Genomic DNA, 21,502 nt, shown 5'->3' on the forward strand with positions numbered 1-21,502 from the left:
TTTCTTTGATAGTTTTGTTCTAGTGCCTTATACAACAATTGCAAAATAACCTCAAATAGTTTTTTATTACTTTTTCATTTTGTCACCTTTACACTAAAAGTACCATTTGTAAAATAGAAGTATCATTTAACAACTCATTTAGCCACGTTATCCTCACATTACTTACAAAGGTATAGTAACAAAATATTTATTTTAAAAGCATGCCCATAAGGGTTCTTGCCGGTTCTTCTCAATGAGATCAAACTCTTTAGAACCATGCAACTAGCTTGATTTTTCATAAGAGCCTGTACTAGCCCTATTTGAAACATTTTTCACTTTCACCAAACTGTGACCCAGTGACACGCAGCAGTTATGAAAATACTGCTTTTACTGCTTTTACTTTCAAGTATTTACTTACAACCCCTATTTTGTAGCATTTTTTGCACTGGTACTTTTCTAAAAATACAAGTGCCACTTACCACACAACAGAATCATAGGGTAAAAACTGCCAGTAGCGACGAAGAAGGACATAGTATGGCTGGGACAGTAGACAGACAGTAGGAAGCCGTAGCACATGCCACAGATCCCTTGTAGGAACAGTAGGAGGCCGCAGATCAGCTTGGAGCCCACTGACGGGATGCCGTAGCCGATGAATGCGAGGGCCATCATTTCTATTGTCTGTGGGGGAGAAATAGTTTGAAAAATATGCAAGAATATAAAAAAGAGTTGAATTGAGAATTTCTTTTTTGGAAAGTCAGTTAAAGAGTGTTGATTGCTTCTTTTTTATACAAGTACTTTTGAGATGGTAATTTTCAAAAATTCTGTTGACTGGATGAACATTTTTATCGTATTCTTTCTTTCGTGCTCCTAAAAGAAATTTAAAATATGGACAGCCTAAATAATATGGTCTTAGCTTAGAATAGCTTTAGGCCCGAGTACACCGACAACACAAGCGTCCGTTTTTCTTAAAACGACTGTTTACTTTGAAACTTGTAGTCGTTAAGACTGACGTTTGTGTTGTCAGTGAACTTGGCCCTTTTTTTAACGACGTCAAAAGTCATCAAATGACCCCTCCCGTTGTGGGTTAGCAGCGGTGAAGGAGTGTCAGACTCTTACTGACTAAAAACCGTCGTGTTCCGTCGAGAGCCCTATATATCAGGGCCGCGGTAACTCTTTCGAACAATTCCGCAGCCCCGACAGGCCTTGGCCCAAATACTTAAAACCTCACCTGCACAAATATAATAGTACTCTGCAGCGTGATATGAACGTTGAGCATCTCCTTAGGCTTGACGCCCGCCACCGCGCTGCGTTCCCACACTCCCTCCAGCCGGTCCGAGATCATCAGCGTCGAGGTCACGATGGCCGATAGGAAGAATATTATACTGGAACGTTTGTTAAAGGGTATTTTAGAAAAATAATAGAGGATATAGTAAACTAGTACAGGTTTAGGGGTATTTTGAAGTCGCTTAAAAAAAAAGACTAATTGTGTCGAGCGAGAAACATGAAAAAGTCGATAGAGTCGTATTTTTTTTAACACTTAGATATTTTTTTGTAGGTATCAATAAGTCCAAATTAGCGTTAAAAGTAGAATTTTAGTTTTTTTAAACGTGTGATAATTTAAAAAGTCAAGTTAAAGCAACTAGGCCCAAGCTCACCAACAATATAACCGTCAGTTTTCTTAAAACATCTATTCAATATAAAAGAAAACAGTTGTTTTATGAAAAGTTGACGTTTGTTTTGTCGGTGAACTAGGGCCTTAGTTGTTTTTTTAGAGCCACTTAACTTGTTCTTTTATTAAAAAAACCTATAATAAACCCTTCATTATTTTTTCATTTTATAAAATCGTTTTTAATTAATGAATTAAGTCAATAATAAAACTCACGTGATAAGTATCCCGGGCGCCATGAAGCTGACGACTTGCGGTTCACTCTTACCGTACACCGGCTTTTGGAAGTGCACTGGAATCTGATGGAATACACATTACTTACTGCACTTTGTGTGGTGCATGCATGCATAATAATTAAAATATCTAAAAAGATAATTTCTCAATTTCACCTCTACCTAAAGGTATGTAGACTGGTAGAGATCGCCTAAGCCATATTTCCAACGTAAGTACAAATAAATAAATTTTACAATGAGTAGCTTTTAAAAGTGCCATCACAGGGATACTCGGTGTCTAGGTTCAAGAGATAAATAAATAAACAGGCAGATAGGCGAATAAAAATAAAAATGACAATGCGATTAGTAGTTGTCCTTTCTAGAACTTTCTTTGGTCTATGGCCCAGCATTGAAAGTATGGCGAAACCACTAAAATATGAAAAATGTCACAAAGTAGATTTCCTGAAATCGACGTAGCTATCCGCGAACACAAATACAAAAAATATAATATATACTCGGTAGAAATGAAAACCTCCCTCGTTTTGAGAAGTCGGTTAAAAATACCTATAATATGATGTCAAATACATGTACTTACTCGTATAAACATTATGATGATGATGTGTGCGTTCGATAAGAAAATGTCCAAAGCTGTTGTGCATAAATAATGACAATAAAAATAATAATTATGAAGTTCTGAATATTTTTCACACTTAGTAGTAGTTTTTGTAATAAGTTGGTAAGCATTAAATATTATTTGCAGTAGAAAGTGAAAAGGATATTTTTTTTTGGTGCATAAATATTCAATAAATAAAAAAATATAGGTACAAATAAAAAAATAAATAAATAATAAAAAATCAAATCATATGCATTAATGAAAATTTCGTGACAAGCTGTGAAAAAATATCTACACCAACGGACACGTAACGGGTTTACAAAAAAAATAATTAATATAAATTACCAATTTTAAGTTAGTATGAGAGATTTTGTGTTTTTTAGAAATAAAAATATAAATTAAATGTCAAAAATATATACTAGCATAAAATAGTCAAATAAATAAAAAAACAATTCAGACCTATGAACGGATAGAAGGGACATACATATGTATAATTAAGAACAAGCAATGTCAAAAGTTACATTTATGATAAAAATGACTGAAATAACTTTCGTAACTGAAATAATACTATAGAAAAAATAACTAAAATACCTGTACTAAGTTTTCTGGTCTTCCACAAGCCTTCATTGCTCTCCTCGTGAAACTTTCATACGCTTTGTGCAGTTGACTTTTCATGAAGTTGGAAATCTGATGATCTGTGGAGAAAAATAATTCTGATAAGTTTAAATTGTAAGAATCCGGTTGTGTGAAAATTATTCAAATGAAGAAATTATGAGATAAGAACAATTTCTGTATTTAAAAAATACGACTAATTGACAACTAAAATAAATTTATAATTTCTACGGTCTTTCTGGATCAAACTACTCTGTATGGAGTGGCTACTTTTAAATCATTTATTAAGGGTAACTGGGTTTTCAGATAGTGGATCCATGGGGCACACTGGTACTGAGACTAATACGCGTATGCTTAGACTGGAAGCTGTCGCCAACATATGTCGCCAAAGCTAGGCAGGTGATGGAGTGGCTAGGCAGATGATGGAGTGGTTATTTCTTTCAGCCACTGTTTACTCACTGGTCATGTCAAGCCACACACTGATGCTGCTATCATCAACAATATCGTCGTCCACCTCTCCTTCCGATACTCGCTTGCCGAGAGCACTACTGAAGTTCTGAGAGAAGTGTAACGCGCCGTACAGTTTCCCTGTTGATACCGCTAACCGCGCTTCTTCTGTTGTGTTGAATGTTGTCTGCGAAAGGAAAAAAACATGTTGAAAAATATATCTAAAATGTAAAGAAATTGGATGATGGTTTTCAAACGAAAATTGTATTCAATTTAAATCTAGCCCTCTCTACACAGCCTTAACTCTGTGGAGATCAAATTTCAGATTTAGTTGGAAGGCATTAATGACCAGGGCGCTAAATTCCATAGAATACGAGGTATAAAAACACGGGGTATTGGGTTGCCTTGGTAACTGGGTTGAGGAGGTCAGATAGGCAGTCGCTTCTTGTAAAGCACTGGTACTCAGCTGAATCCGGTTAGACTGGAAGCCGACCCCAACATAGTTGGAAAAAGGCTCGGAGGGTGATGATGACGAGATATAAAAACAGATTCTTTATTGAAAGTAATACGTACCGGGAATAGTTTCTTCTGTTCCATTTCTTCTAAGAACCAACAGCTCATCATGTAGAGGTCACAAGTTTCGTCTTCCAACACTGTCACCGTTTTTAGACTTGTATTTCTGCAGATATCTAGTCCAACTGGAAATAGGAAAACAATGATTATTTTTCATCTTATGAAGGCAAAGAGAGATAAAGAGAACAAAGATAAAAAATAGATTATAGAAATTGAATAACCAATGTTGACGATTATTTTTTTTTTCATTAAGAAAGAAAATACGGAAGAAATCAAAAATATAGTGAGAAAGATGAAAATAAAAAGGAAGTTACTTTCCTTTAACTTCTTTAGAAAGTAAAGAAGGGCCGAAAACTCAAACATATGAAGACGATGAATGAAGATTAGGATATAAATAGAAGAAAGATTGATTTCAATAAACTTGTGGCAACAAGGCGTGTCATTTATTAGCAATAACAAAAAATAAATAACTAGTACATACGTGGTGAGAAAGCCGCTTCGTCGTTGACCACACCGATGTGAAGGTCTCTGGGGTCGTGTCCTACGGCAGCGAAGAACGCTACCACTTGGATGATGGGGAATAGGATGGAGAAGATTAAGCCGCTGGAATAGAGAACAAAAGGTTAAAATATATAGAGATACATAGGATCATATACTATACAATGTATAGCTAGAAACGATATCATTCAGACATTTTGGTCTGCTGCGAATTTGGTCTACTCTCCTAGCAGTGTATCATTAATTGAGAAAAAAGTTTGGAAGTGCCAAGAATTTACATACATTTTAGAAAAATCCTAAACAACTTTGAACTTCGATAAGACAGAAATTATCCTGAAAGACTGTGAGATACGTCATTTTCGATAGTAAAGTTAATATGATCTACTAAAGCTAGACTTTTGGGTACACTGCCGGGTGACAGCGAAGAGGACCAATTTTTCGACGCCCTTTATTAGTTTTAAGTTTTTTTTTTTATGTACATATAGATTTAGTTTATTTTAAAATACATATAATGTACAGGTTCAAAATAAAATAAAATAAATGTTACTAAAGCTAGAAGGATATAAGTTTTGTTGTAAGGGTTGAAAGACTTACCCTGGATGCCTTGAGAACTGTTGTATACTCTTGATGAAGACGGCTTTATACCTTGACTTCGTTAATCTCTTGCTATCCTTTGGTCTTTTTTCTTTCTTTGTTAATACCTGGAAAATTCATCATGTAACATTTAATACTGTGGAATTATATTATGAAATATGTAGTATACATTTGCAGCGCATGCATTAAAAACTGAACACGGACAGAGAAAATAGTAAACTTTGAAAACAGAAAATATCTCCTAAGAGCCGAAGCTTGCTTAGGCTGAAGGGTTGTTAAAAAAAAAATACCTTCGTTATAAACAAAGGGCGTTAGAAGCAACAAAGGTAGGTTTTTAAAGATTTTAATTAGGTTATCTTGCTACACAGGGTTACACATCAAGCTTTACAAAACCAATTTGTCTTGGACTCGCTTCATTTGAACTTTCTATAAATTGAACGGTCACCATGTACTAGTTTCTTATAGCTTGATGTGTAGCCGTCTGTATTTTACTATTTAGGTATGGGGGATACACATGACCCCAAATAAAATTGGGAAAAAAAGAGGTATGGGGGATACCCAGTATATGAGTATACTCACGTCAGTACTACTGGTGATGGTGGGGAAGTCGTCTCGCGAGTGGTAGCGGCTGTCCACGCCGTTGCACATCCCGCTCTCGGGGATCACGTCGGGCGATGCCGTGAGCGCTGTAAGTCAATGTTTAGGCATGATGAGCAATGTTTAGTTGGAGCCAAACTTTATGGCGGCTCGCAATCGATTTCCACGCATATATTTAAGCGAATATACCCCTATCTAATGATCCTGCGCAACATTCTGAGGTGCCATAAGCTAATAAATAGATAGAATGCTTGGAAAGCGATTGAATGGACCATATTAGATAAAAAATAGAGCAAAAGAATGCTTATTTTTACAGCATTTTTTGCGTTATGGCAACTCATAATCAGTAAATTATGTATTTTTTTTAACATATAGACTAGTCGAGTTTCTTAAAAACTCTGTGAAAAATAATGTTTAATTTTTTTAATAAGCCATATTTTGTTCTCAACTCTGTAAAATCTATTTGCTCTATAAGACTATGTACTTACTAGACCGCCTTCTCGGCATTTCGTGCTGTCTCATCGCGAGCTTCAAGAATGCCTCCTCCAAGGTGTCACAGTCACACTTCCTTAGCAGATCCTCTGGTGAGTCCTCGGCTAAGAGCTGACCGTCTCGGAGTAGACCAATCTGGAAACAAAAAGGTTAGCTAAAGTAACGTGATGTAGCGGGAATATAAAATGAGGTTCGAGGTAGCTGCCTGGGCTGCAGGATCGATGGAAAGAGTTACCGCATCTCTGGTACATACCTAAAGGGTTAAGAAGGAACATGGTGCGTTGTTTTAACTCACGCGACACCCACAGCGGGAGGTGTCATTTGTGATTTCGCAACAGCAACAAAAAAGGTTCGAGGGTGATGACATGACCTAGGTACTAAGTATTCTTTAAGAATTTCAATTTTTGTTTTTATTTAATTCAATGCTGGTGGTAAATAACCAAGGGAAAAATGCATAGGGGTTGTCAATTTAAAATATTTGTAATCCGACTTTTTTGATTGATAATGTCCGACAATCCGACTGTTGATAATGTGCTCCATTTTAGGTGTCAAATTAAAAATGATAGTCCTATTTATCTAGAGTCACTTCATCAATCCATACCAGTCACACACAACTGATTTCTGAAACATTTCTTTTTGCCTCATCAAATGCTTAAGAGAAACCAATTAAAATCAATGATTGCGTTACACCCAGCTTACTGCGTTAATAATGAGTGGTTATTTAACATAATTACTGCAGTGACCTTGATAGGGTTCTGATGTGGAAGTTTTATCGTTGGCAAGTATTACAACATGATGGCGATGCGACGGTTGAGAAGTTGCGTAGATGTAAACAATGGAAGTTGTATTGGAGAAATCTTTAATGGGTCTGGATTTTTTTTTTGTTCACTTTGATAATGTAATTGTTCGATGTACGTAATTTGATAGTGGTTTTCAGCTAGTGTTTCCATGGACTTGGACCGATAAAAATATCGTATATGCCCGAAAAACGTTTAGGTGTTTTGAACGAAAAAGGACTGTGCAAAATTAAACACTGAAAATATTTACAGTAGGTACACTCCAATAAATGTGACAAAATGAACTCAATAAAAATTACGATATATTCAGAGACTGTTAGATTAAACCGAAACTGGACTCAAAAAAAAAATCTATAACCTAAGTTAGTGTTGAAACAATTTATTGGACGCAGGAAATGGCGACACCAGTTCTTAAAAATGGCGTACATGTTGAAGAAATATGACAAGTAACTATAGCCGAAATGTTTTTTTTTGGACTCAGTTTCCTCTTTGTAGAAATTCCTATCCCTCGCTAGACAAGCAGGAAGCAGGTCTCCCACAAAACAGTTCCCCAACTATGATTGTTCAACTTTTTTCTGCCTTGACTGTTCGTTAATAGATTTTTGTGAAATTGTTGACGTGGTAGGGTTTTTTTCTCAAGATGTGTTTCTTTAGCAATCAGTAGTTATTACATACTTATACATTTAATTAAACTTGCGAGATTTCTTATTATTTCGACTAGAAAGGAGCTCACCTTGTGTGCTTGTTTTGTTTCGTCTATGTAATGTGTTGTGATGATGACTGTGGTCCCTCGGCGAGCTTGCTCCGCTAAGAAGTCCCATATCCTGGAAATAATAAAATATAATATTTAATACTTGTGTTTATAATAGAAATGAACACTTAAAGACTAAAGAATAAACCATTTAATCAAATGGTTTTCATGCGAGCAAAGCCAACTTTTATCTGTTGGAAGTTCCTACAATTAAAGGGTAATTAACTGCTTGAATGCCGTTAATTAGAGAAGAATAGAAAATCAATTGCGTCTCGCGTAGATCCGCGCACGACACAAGGGGTTAAAAAACCGTATCCTTGAATTGTAGGTTTACTTAATTATAACATGAATATAGGTCATTTAAATAGGTAAGTATCTATACGTATCATACGCACAAAGTTGTACGGGAATGTCAGTTTACGTGTACGAAACTTGAGTTTGCTAAAAAACTGCGCAAGCCATGTTTTTGCTTTTTATGTCGAAAAGAAAACTGATGTGGATTGCACATCTACTATTATTACTACTTTCGGTGCATGACGGCTGAAATGTTAACCTATGGTTATTGGTATTTTTCGGCCTTCGTATGCCAATCTATAATGTACATATTTAGTACAGTTACAATATCACATATTTAGTACAATAACCAACTCAGGTAAAAAGTTAGCAATGATTTTAAAAACAGTTATGTGATGTATCTGGTCGGTGTTGATTTTTTGAGCTTTAAAACTAGTTAACTGGTAATGCCCATTTTCATAGACAATATATTATGTTCTCCTCTAAGCACATAATATTATTGTCCCTTTTCAGTTTATTAGGTCCCTGATCGGCCGTCACAGGGACTGACACATTCAATAAAGAAGATTTTAAAACTGAGTAGAATTTCAATTCGTAAGACGTCTTAATTTGTAGCAAGTCTGTGAAAGAGCATAAATCTCCCTAACAAGTGTCGACTCTTAAGTAATATTTTCATAAAACATAACAGTAAAGTAATTTAGGTTAGAGTTACTTCATAATACAGTAAGACAGTGGGAATCGTTACTCTGCATACTGATCTCAATCAGTTTTTTTATATAACTAGCTATGGGAATTGGAGCGTTTGCTAAAAAAACACTGTTTTGCGTACTTCATCTTTATTACAATAATCGTAATTGGGTCTGCAGGTTTCATAGAAAAAGTTGATCCTCCGCGGTTTGCAAAGTTTTCGTCGACCGATGGTTCGTTCGGGCTAATAAATCAGTATTGAGCTATGCTAACTAAAAATGGTGATGGGTTAAACGATTACTTGTAAACTATGTAAAATGGTCTGCAATCAATGGAGTAATTTGTAAAACTATAAACCATAAGTAATGGAAGATTTTCTGATTGTAAAAGATGTTAACAAAAAGATATGTATTTCCTACATTTCTTATCAATATGTCGTATCCAATTAGTATAATTTTATATATGTTTTCTTAGCACACCAAAGGACCTTAGCCACGTGTTATTAATAATGTACTGTTTGAAGAACAAATGCACAAATATGACATTTGCACTAAGTGTTAGCTCTATTGATTTTAAATAATATAAATAACACGTGCGCATACATTGTTTTACAGTAAACAAAATAATAGGAATTACACGTATGCCTTATGTCTCTAGTTTAATGATGTCCTCCTAGCTAGCCGATTATCGGATATGGCGGCTGTTCTCGTGTAAGAAGATCAGCCAGCTGCGCAGGACATATTATAGTGCACAAGCATTTGCACAGACACAGGTGCACTCACTATTCCTTCACTCTCATAGCCCGATGGGACGGCAATATTGAATGGGGGTGGGTGGTCACTATGGTAGTTCAGCCACTGCACGAAAGGGCTTCTCTATCTTAAAATATAAATAACCAATCAACCAATATAGTTGACTTATTATTCTGTTTGTTGAGCTCGCGGATCAAATATAGGTAGGTAGGTACTATAGGCACTATGTGGAAAAATTCAAAATCCCCGTCAGTTCAAAAACAACTTAACGTCTAACTATGTGGTTTAAAATTATCGTTAATTACCAGAAATCATACATTTTAACCTGTATTAAGGTATTAATTATTCGCCATTGTTATACCTTTAACGGTGTTGTGAATATGTGGTTATGTTAATTTATTTTGATCATACGATTACCTACTTGGTTTTAAGATGATAATATTAAGTTATATCATAGCAAGTTTACCATGAGCGTTTACTTAGAGTCACACTGCTAAATTTTTATTGGACTCATAAATCAGCATGGGGATGAAAGGTAGTGAGCACATTATAACGATTACGTATCAGGCATCATACCCATACTGAAAGTTCGATTGGATTCTAAATTAACTTCAGAGAGCTGTTACCCCAACGTCTGTAAAAAAAAGTTTAGTGAAATAACAGTTTGCTTTTATTGCATTACTTACAACATAAAATAAGAAGTTCTAATAATCAGTAACCCTTCTATGGTACAATCCCACTTTAGGTTTTGCTGCCGCAACTGATCTAACCTAACTGACAGTGATCCTAGTTATGCAAATAACTACTGTTATAGCCTGAATAGTTGTTGCAACCCATCTTTATGTTCAGATGTCACGCCATCGGAATACTAAGCGGTGACTAGTTGCCACATGGTAAGTGATGGCATCACGACGGATTGCAATTAGGTTGGGATGTGTGAGGACAGATCATGTTTTGATTGAATATTCCGTGAAGAAAACCGGGTTGAGTGTTCTATAGAGTATAATAAAGATTGCCAGTATATCCATTGAAAAAAGGAAAAGTATTATTTAAGATTTTGTTAGTAATGGCTACATAGGTCGATCGATTATAAGGCTCAGCAATGCTATTTGGCGTGGTTGTACCGTGAATGGGCGACCATCTTATTTTTATGAAATTGGTGGTTCCTGGCTGTCTATTTGTAGGTACATCTTTAGCAGTTGTTACGGGAAGTAAGAAACCTGAAAGTCTACAACCAGTTATAAGTACTCCAGAATATGGTGTTGTGAGTATGAAGACCACATAAGAGGGTGAGCTCAGAGATGGTCTATTTCGGTTCTATCCCATGCGACAATGAAATTAATGGATTTTTCATTGCTTTTATTTAATGTTTAACTCCATAATTATACTTTTTACTTGAATAGTTTAAAAATAATGTTGAGCCTACCTTTCAATCAAGAGCATACACTAACTGTTGTATCTCATATTTATAAGATTGTCTGTATCTGTATGTATCTTAAAGCGGTAAGCCTTAATAAGTAAATAAATGGATTGAGGGGTGCTAGGTATCGAACGAAAAGGCTTGTATTGTCTTAACTTCGTTGTTTTAACTACGTATAAAACAGCAGTTAAAATTCCTCGTCAGTTGGCAATGTCTCGGTCGTCAATTGTCAGCTTTTGCAACCGATCGCAATTACGTGCGTTTGCGCAACTGTTGCGCCGTTGCTGATTCTCGATACAAATCTCTGATAGTAAGATTAAAATTGATTGTTTTTCTTGGTTTAATTACTTACTACGCGGTTTATTTTATAGGTGTAGGTATAGGTATTTTTCCTCAATTGTTCTCTTTATTATTTATTTTTACGGAGGCTGTTGTGATTTGTGCCAGGATCATGAACAGATAACACTTCTGTTTTTGTGAAATACGTTTTGTTTTCATATTTAGCCTCCTAAGTATAAAATAGTAGTCATTTGTTTATTTTAATTATAAAAAAAAACCTAAAAACGTTGTGGATTTTTCTTTATTTACATAAAATTATCTGATTTTAAAATATTATTTAATTCACAAAATTACACAATGTGCAAAGATAAGAATTAAAAAGGAATGGTTACAAGATGTTTTTTTGTTTTAATTTCGTTCTCGGGCAGGTTATTTGTAACACCTGAAATATTTCCTGCCATTTTTAAATTGGTAATCGTATTCAAATCCATAATTTGAATTTTTATGATAGGGAAATATCACGGAGATGTAATAAAATTACTACTTACCTACGTCATAGATTAATATATTTTTCGCCAATTTGCACTAATTACAATAATCATGAAAACTAAGTCTAGAAATTTCCGTAAGAGATACCTAATAAAGATTCAAAATATCATTGCTGTGTCCAAGAATTCTTGTGATTACCATACAGAAAATACGATGTCAGCTGTCAATGCCACAAAGACATATGTCATTTTTGACAAGAGCCGTCATTTTAACTGAAACTTTTTTATGGCAACGACAACTTCACACAGCCCATAAAAAAGGTAAACAGTAAAATTGGCGCCATTTCTCAACGGATTGCGATCACAATGACGAGATAGGTCTTATTTTGTAATAATGGCTGACGTGCATCAATGAGCAACTTACAGCACCCAATGTTAAGAAATTGCTGTTATTAGATAAATAGTTTTGGATTTAGTTCTAAAGAAAAAAACTTTTTTTGCCTCATAAGAACTTAAACGTCTGCTACCGAGATCGCCTTAAAGGAAGACCCTTGTTGAGGTTATACAAAGGCTGCGCCTGAGTCCTAAATATGAAATATATGTGCACACAAACACACACACACAGTGGGTTAAGAAAGGAGAAAGAGAGAGACCAAAAGACATACAGAAAGCAAGTCACATTATTTTGCGAAGTTTTATTCGGTGCTAACAAACGTGCATTTAAATGACGTATTAGGTCCAGAACCAAGGTTTATTTTTATGACCCTATATTATTTGGCATTCGCCAAACCATTCGCTTATTCGTGACGCATTACCTAATATTTATAAAAGGGTCAAATGTGTTAGCTTCCCAGCGACATTGAATAGCAAGGTTTTTAAATATTTATTTTATTATCAAGTTATTTGTTATGTAATTCGTATTTATTATGTCATCTTTGAATATGCAAAGATATGACTTTTGGTGAAGGTCCTTTCCAAGGAGTTTTATTTGAATTTTTGATTGGTTTAAGTTGTTGAACTTAAAGGCTCGAGCAGACCGGATGCGTATGCGTAACCACGCGCGTAGTCACGCGCGTAGTTACGGCGTAACCATGAGTTGTAATGTATGGAAATGTATGAGACAGGCCACACCGCTTGCGTAACGTAGACACGCGCGTCGTTACGCAAGCGTCGTTACGCAAGCCTTTATTGGCGGAAGAAATGCTAATTAAGATTTTGAAAGCGTCATAAGTAGCTAGAATATATGTAGTTTAAAGGCTCGAGCAGACCGGATGCGTATGCGTAACCACGCGCGTGGTCACGCGCGTAGTTACGGCGTAACCATGAGTTGTAATGTATGGAAATGTATGAGACAGGCCACACCGCTTGCGTAACGACGCGCGTGTCTACGTTACGCAAGCGGTGTGGCCTGTCTCATACATTTCCATACATTACATCAACGTTACTACGCGCGTGACTTGGTTACGCATACGCATCCGGTCTGCTCGAGCCTTAAAACAAAGAATGTTGAATACTTGTTTTTCAAGTATATGGACTAAATGAAATAACTAGTTATAAAAAACATGGTTTCAAAACCAAGAAAAATGCATGTTTTTCAAAATCAACAAATAAAAAAAAGCGATTTCTCAATTCTTTATCCTTATTGATGCATAACGAAAAATACTATACATTATTATTCTTAGAAATTAAATAAAATACAAAAAGCAAAACTGGATCAAAACGATTTATCATCACCATTTTGTTCCTTTTTTTTTGTCTTAACTAGTTTTGATTTTTAACTTGCAATTTTCGAACATAAAAAGAGTAATTAATATTAAGATTGTTTGTAGGATTGCGTGTCAAATATTACCATATCTGGTTGTCGTAGGCTTGACCTATTAAAACATAGACGGGACAGTATTTTAATGAAGAACTTTTGAAAAATAAACCTAGTAGACAGTTATTTAGTTGATTCTGTTCATTTCAGGCTTTGCGTATTGAATCATTATAGGTACACGTTTTACAATATAGAGAAAACTCCTTGAAATAAGGCAAAAGTCATGTTGAACTTTAAAGTTTATTAAGATGAAGTGTTTTGGTAGCCTCGCGGAATTTCAAGGTATCGTGTAATCAAAATAAATAAATAAAATACTCGCGAAATTATTATGAGAATTCAAATTATTTGTGTCATGGTCGACTGAGGATATTATGTATATTAAATAAGTATTTAACTTATAAATAATATATATTAATATGACTAATAAATAATAAATAATATAATAATAAATAGGGGTCATTTATGACTTCCCAATAAATAATATCAATTACATGAGTATAACTCTATTAAAATTGAATAAAATAGGTTAAACAATGGTTGATCAAAAAAGGAAAATTATCTTCTATTAGTAAAACCAACAAAAGTATAATTGTTAAGTAAGTACTAATATACTTAATTATATGATTGTCCTGAATTTATAGCATATAAAAACTGAAACTACGTGACTTCTAATAAACACCATAATATGATATTTCTGAACAATAGAACTACGTAATTGCTTATTATTAAAGGATTATGCATTATTTATTTTATGAGTGCCCTTTGCTTGTTTAAATCAAAATTAAAGATAATTAAAAAGTATATTATTATAGGATTTTTCTAACAAGCTAAGGCTGTTCACGTCCGTTAATCGGTGACCAATTTTTTGTAGGAGAAAAATATAATACACGGATAATATTACCTAATAGAGCTATGCATACGTCCTATAAAAAGTCGGTCAGAAAATCGTAGGCTAAGGTTCTAAAAAATCGGCCTGACTATCTTTCTAATTTAAGTGTTTGATCTAAGAATTGTTTTATTTATTTCTAAAGAAGAAGAAGCTTAAAAACTAGATATTAGACAGCTACAAGAACACCTTTAATCCGTTTTTCCGACATAAACAACCTTATTATAACACGAGGTTTTCAAAAAGTACCAGCTTTTGTACCACCTTCAAACCACCGCCGCCGTCCCGAACAAAATCAGTGGACTAAAGCTATTACTAAAGCGGGTACTTCTTAAAACCACGTTTTATAATAAGGTGGGAGAAGACGCAGTCACTGACAAACACTAGTGTTTTAACATGACGTAATTTGCAACCAAAGACGTGCTAAATAAAGGGTCTTAAAGTCCTTAAACAATATCCTCAAAGGTCATATTCCAAGTAAAGTCAACAATACCTTTTACGAGAACTTTTCCAAAAGAAATTCAATGGCCTGTCAGTTTGACGTAATATTTGTGTGCTACAGGGCTATCAGTAATCGGGAAAGGTATTGTGATTAAAACAATGGATATCCGTGGTAGAACAATACTGATTATGTTGTTTCGGCTGTGTTCTTTGTTATGGTTGAGAAAAGTCGGTTTTAGGGGTACTGGTTTTGTTCTCTTCTTTTATAATGTGAGTATGTATGTAGAGTAGATTGAATACCAGATATGATTAAAACTACTTATATTTTACTGAGGACGAAGGTTTAAAGAAAAGAGTAAACTCTTATAACGACAATGAAGGGACTGTGCATTTTATAGCGTTTTAAAGAGTTGGCGTTAAATGGAGAGAGAGAGAGTGTAGCAGTGTATGGAAAACAAGCTAAACCAATTAAAGCTAATTTCGACGCTTTAGGGAGTTTGTCGTTAAATCGAGGGACGTTACATGGAGTTTACACTGTAGTTTGAAAACGTATCTTGCCGATACTGGGCTGCCCCCAACAAAGTATGGATAAAGATGACGATATTAATAAATTACGACACTGATAAGCTATTGTAGTTGATCTTAGAATTGTCCGATCTGCGTATTTTTTCAACTTCCTGCACAGGGTTGAAACTTAGCTTCAGTTGAAGAATTTACGATACCGTATGTGCGTTTAATTACCATCCGAAAGTACAAAAACACAGTCTTCCATATTTAATAATATCTTCAAAACGAGCAATTTTAGATACACGTCATCCTGAACGATGACTGTATGACGTAAGCTAGAAGAGAAATGCAAATATTTTTTCAAGACGAAATGACCATTTTTTCAATGTCCATTTTCTAGTGGAAATGTACTAAAGATTTTTTTGCAAAGTATTTGAACCTTGAGTGTGTAATTTCTTTGTCATCTGATAAATGTTCATGAGACGATTCACATGTCAGTCTTTTATAAGATGACACTTTTTTGTTTGCTTGCGTAATGTAAGCACTTCAATTGTAAAGCAAAGTTTATTTGTAAGAGTTCAAGTTCCGTATATTGTGTAAATGGTTTTATGTAGGAGTAGAAGTGTTTCAAAGGCATGCTGTATTGGTGGGTCCTGGCTGTTTTTTTGACATCTTTGGCAGTCGTTACAGGAGCCAGAAAGTTTGACAATCTGTCTTAACAAAGGATATCAAACTAGGTTGAAAAGATCAAATATGCAGTTGCTCCTTGTAAAATACTGGCACTCTGTTGCATCAAGTTAGACTGGAAGCCGTTACCAATATATTTGGCAAAAATCTAGATAGGCATATCAAGGTTTAAATGACTTAAATACACTGGGAAACCGTTTGCGTAATACAAAAATCGGTTTACTGCTTGTATTGAAAATCAATAATTGTGTATTGCGTATATCTGCGCTCCGATATATAACGGGTTAATGATCCCGAATTATTTTTCTACGATCCTAAACATGTCTGAGTACTTATAAAATTCTTCTAAGAGCGATACACATTAGCATAGGTACTTAGGTATACATTAGCATATATACCTATGTATACCTACTAAGTAAAACAGTTTTTTGTCCAATTAGTTTCCGTCGTACAAAGCTTTTGACTACCTATGTCATTTATCATGCTTTACAAATAAAATCGTTTAGTACATTAAATTACTAACAAAAAATTCTAGGATAAAAAACTACGTCCTCCAAAGTATAATTAAGTGATAATTTTCGTTTCCTTTTGACATAATAGCATTATTTAGTATTAAGTAATGCGTATAATTATGATCATTAGCGTCAATATCAAAAACGTGTTGTCATACAATGTTTTATGTGAATAGGATTTATTATATCATGAATATTTCATTGACAAAACGGTGTAGAAAAAAAGTAGGTACCTACAGAAAGACTAAGATGACAGTACAAATAATAGGTAATTATAATTTAACATGAAGATATCGTCATAACTATCGGTATAAATCATGTCATCACCGTCATTCCAAAGAATTGAGTTTTGCAAGAAACATGCTATAATTTATTACACCTATGAATAAAAGTACTCTTCTCAGAAATTACTCCTATAAAAAGTATTGGTCTTTTGAAATGAAAAAATGTCTTCAATAGTCCCAAAATTTTGGCAAACGATATCCCGCGATCCCGTCAGTATGGTCCTAGTAAAATCATAACACCTATAAAAATCTTAAAAAAATCACTCACCGTTCTCTCAAAACAGGATCCAACCCAACTGTAGGCTCATCCAATATGAGGAGTTCAGGCTCATGTACGAGAGCAGCTGCTAAAGAGACCCTTCTCTGCTGGCCTCCAGACAGGGTCTTGATCAGCCGGCCTCCACTGGGCAGGTCGAGAAGATTGCTGAGGAACTCAAAGCGTTCCACCATCTTCTCCATGTGCATGCCGTAGATTCTACCGAAGTAGTATATAGCGTCGCGTACTGTGAATTCTCCGACTAGAGCTATGTCCTGTGGACAAGAAATACTTATATTAAAATGTTGAAGAGTTTGTTTGTTTTTTTTTTTGTTTGCTTGAACGAGCTAATCTCTGGAACTACGATCTAACTATTCTACGATCTGGTATAATTAAAAAAAATGTCAGTGTTAGATAGTAGTTAGATTGTGTAAAGCGTTCATATTATTATTCATGTTCATGTTATATAGCTTATGTTTGTAAATGCGGCTTTAGTAAGTTTTCAAATTACGATACACATACAATACAAATCGCGATTAATTTGGCCGTTACAGATAAATTAATCACAATGAAAATCGATTCTTTTAGCGTAGTCATCTTATGAACTTCGCGTCAAATGAGCGAAGACGAGAATGTTGCCATCTACATACATAGCACAGTCTAATATTGTAACCATAAGTTTATAGGTAACTCATGACAAAGTGCATATAATATGCGGTACCTATACACCAATGTGCAGATGATCTAAGGCCTGTCTGCTTTTAGTAATATTTTCGACCACAACTTATTTGCAGTACCTATTTAAAAAAAAGCAATACAGTACCTGAGGCATATACCCGACCCTAGGACCGGGTACTCCACTGCCTTTCTCTCCAGGTCTGCCACCGAGGACCCAGACATTGCCACTGTCCAGTTTCCTTCTACCAACTATACAGGACAGTAACGTGGTCTTGCCACATCCTGAAGGGCCGAGAAGACCGTATCTGAGGATCAAAATTATGTTTTTAGTAATATTACCAAGATATTGAAGATAAGAGTTTACAGGAATGATCAGTATTTTTTGTAAATCTTAAGTTGGTATTGAATATACATTTCCTTTTAGTGGTTTCAAGAGTTAAAACGAAAGCTTCGAACACAAAAATATGAAGCAATTTGGTCCTGTGTAGACAGACCAGTGATAAAATATGGACTATAGTTCTTCTATTTTATTTTACTAAAGTAGTGATAGGTATTAACGTTTCATTGGTGCAAACAAAGTCATGTTTAATTTTGGTTCATTATTTTCGACATGGAATACGTTTATAGCTGGAGTTATTAGTTAACGTATGTTGTATTCCTACGAAGAAGCATGGGAACTAGGAACATTTCTTTATGTACTTAATTCTTTATTTCCTAATTGCTAATACTTACATGATACCCCTATCGACGACCATGTCCATATCTTTGAGCACCGGCTTGAAGTCCGCCTTGTCGGGTCTGCCATAGTACTTGTTGGCTTTCTCGATGATGACAGCGGCGGAACAGACCGCCATCTTGGATTATTGTGTGCTGATCTTCTTTACACTGATGACATCTTATATCTGTTGACAAAGGAAAATAATTTTATTATTAAGGAATGTATAGCAGATGAGAATTCTGCATCTTATAATTACAGGTGTATTTAAAACTCCACGAAAATTTGCTCGGTTGTTGAAGTTTGGTGATATTTTTAAAGTCTGAGTCTGAGAGATAGGTAATGTCTTAGGACATTACTTTGCTAAGTATAAAGTTGAACATTGCGAAGAAACCTGGGCTTGTAGAGTATTAAAGGGGTTGGGTCACCTTTAGCAAGATTGGGGTGAATATCGCTCGTAACTTTTTGTCAGCAGATTTTGTAGGTAACGATTACACATGGTCTATTAAATAGATTGGTGATAATGATGAACAAACAGATGGAGGATCACTGGTGTAAGATATAAGTTATCTTCCGATAGTGAAATAAACTTTCTGCATTGAGCGTCAGGCCGAAAATAGCAGAAACAAAGACAGTAGAATGACCTCATAAACTTGAGTTATTGAAGACTTCAAGCTGTAACTAACATGGTAAAATCCTTGCAGACCTTGTTGTTAATTAATAATTAATCGATTGAGTTATCTCGGTGTGTGTTGCATACAAAATCGATTTACAGTCCGTAGAATATTTGCATACAATGTTTTGTGCCAAGTTCATTACGTTGAGGGTGATTGTATTAATTAATATTGGACTAGAGGTAATGAGTAAATTGAGCTGCTATCATCATCATCATCAATCATCAGTAAAGTAAAACTACAAGTGTGCTTGATCGCAATGTATGACAGTTCCGAATATTATAAGACTATAATATATGTTGTAAGGGTCGTAAAACTATTGGTTCTTCTGACCATCTTCGCCCGTGTTTTTCTTTAGTTTTATTTATTTATTTTATTTAATATTTCTGCACATTTTGTACAAGGGCGGACTTAACGCCTTAGGCGTTTTCTACCAGTCTACCTTTGGGTGGTGGAGAAATAGCGGTGGTAGGTGCAAAGATTATATTATATTATGATATCTAGTGCAAAAAAAAAATACTAATATATATTATACATAAACATACTATACATACATACTTAATACATACATATTACAATTGCCAAGAGAAAATCTCTGGATAATAGTTTACCCAGAGATTACAGAGGGAAAAAGGTGATCAGGAATCGGTCATAAATGAAGTGATTTTGTTTTCTGATTAAACCAATACTCTGCAAAAAATTGCATGGCCAACTGTTAAAAAACTTTTCAAGTAAGTACCTAGGATAGTGTAATATGCAAAATAATACCATGTTGCATAACCGACGAAATCTCAGTTTAAAAATTAAATGTAGTCTTTACACTGCAATTACATTTAAATATATAATACATAGCTTCAAATCATAACTATTATTATAGATAAATGCATACAAAATTTCGAGTGACAACAAAAAAATAAAAGGAAGTGAGCAATTGAGCATTCACATAGTGTTTGTATGAGTATCCGGTCACCACATAGTAGTGAAGTAGCAATTATACGTAACTGCCAAGGTTTCTAGCGTTTAACTGTTATTTCGTGAATTATATGGTTCGCGGATAATTCTAGAACATGCGAACTGAGAGAAGATTAGAAGTTTTGATTATAGGTTTTGTCGAAGTGTTTAGAACTGTTCAATTTGTTGTGTTTTGATATAGATCTATAAAGACTGGATTTTTTATCGTCATAAATTATGTAATTCGCCATAGTGTTGATAAGTTTCGCGGTTCGCGCAAAGTAAAGAGTCATCGTCTAGCCTTTTCGTTTTCCCATGCTATGTTTGGATTGGCGTCCAGCCTTACCTGATGCAGCTGAGTACCAGTGTATTACCAGGTCTGTACAGCCTAGAGTATTGTAAACTTTAGGTTATCTACTTTCATCTGATGTCATCATATTTCTTTAAATTATAATGTTATCCTTATACAAGTATACATCTTTATCTTTACACGGCACGCATCGTCAAGAATTTTCTAGTTTTGGTATCCTGACCGCCGGAACTTTGGTCTAGATGCCCCGGTGGGACACCTTATTAATATTGTCAAACATTTTTATAATGTAAAATATTGTAAATATATGGAGAAAGAAGTAACAACATACCATTAATAAACCGCTCACATAAGTTACTGTTGATGTAGGTACGGATAATTACAGTAAGTACTTTAATTAATGACGTTCAAGAGTCCATATGATTACGATTGACATTACTGCAATGACGAACATACGATGTGATCAGTTTCGTAATAAAGAAATTATGTATGGCTGTCCGTCATTTTACGAACTGCATAAAAGATTAACTTGTATGAAAATTAGTAGTTAATTTTCATGTTATGACGTCTTTTGCGTTTATTTATACTAATACTAGCGCCAGTGTTGTTAGCAGTTTTATATGTAACTTTCCTCGGTAAATGGGCAACAAAAAGATTGGGCACTGAAAGATTTTTCAGTCATACAAAATTACTGAACTTTGGATTCAGATAATTAAGAAGTTTCTTTGCTTGAATCTATTACCTGTTGACAACTCTCTGCGATCAAAAAAAATATTTCTCAATCTTAATATAAATAATTGTCTTCCCTTTTATTTGCAGAACGATTTGATTGGGAAAATAAAATTATAATAGAGAGAAAGAAACAAAATTGTGTGTTTTAAATTGCGGTTTGAGTGCAATAACTGTTGCATGTTTACGTGTTTAACTTAGTAAAGCGTGACAGACAAACAGTTATCCAGACATGATGTAAAGAACGTAATACCTAGATAACAACGAAAAAATATTTTTTACTATATACCTACATTAATTTCAGC

The 21,502-nt window shown here is 34.7% G+C and overlaps 1 protein-coding gene across 1 annotated transcript in view; it reads right to left on the minus strand.

Annotated features, from left to right (window-relative positions):
• Positions 1-21,502, minus strand: part of LOC110373590 (ABC transporter G family member 23) — a 59,508-nt gene that overhangs the window by 815 nt on the left and 37,191 nt on the right. The window contains exons 2-15 of the mRNA XM_064040154.1: positions 18,551-18,720; positions 17,964-18,123; positions 17,153-17,415; positions 7,814-7,904; positions 6,280-6,418; positions 5,774-5,880; positions 5,195-5,301; positions 4,584-4,705; positions 4,103-4,227; positions 3,542-3,716; positions 3,062-3,165; positions 1,862-1,944; positions 1,208-1,361; positions 459-657 (exon numbers count right to left, since the gene is read on the minus strand). Coding sequence (XP_063896224.1) covers positions 459-657; positions 1,208-1,361; positions 1,862-1,944; positions 3,062-3,165; positions 3,542-3,716; positions 4,103-4,227; positions 4,584-4,705; positions 5,195-5,301; positions 5,774-5,880; positions 6,280-6,418; positions 7,814-7,904; positions 17,153-17,415; positions 17,964-18,123; positions 18,551-18,672 — 1,951 coding nt within the window. The 5' untranslated portion in view covers positions 18,673-18,720. The remainder of the gene's footprint in view (positions 1-458; positions 658-1,207; positions 1,362-1,861; positions 1,945-3,061; positions 3,166-3,541; positions 3,717-4,102; positions 4,228-4,583; positions 4,706-5,194; positions 5,302-5,773; positions 5,881-6,279; positions 6,419-7,813; positions 7,905-17,152; positions 17,416-17,963; positions 18,124-18,550; positions 18,721-21,502) is intronic.

Source organism: Helicoverpa armigera, chromosome 21 (genome assembly GCF_030705265.1).
Source record: "Helicoverpa armigera isolate CAAS_96S chromosome 21, ASM3070526v1, whole genome shotgun sequence".
Classification (NCBI taxonomy): Eukaryota; Metazoa; Arthropoda; class Insecta; order Lepidoptera; family Noctuidae; genus Helicoverpa; species Helicoverpa armigera.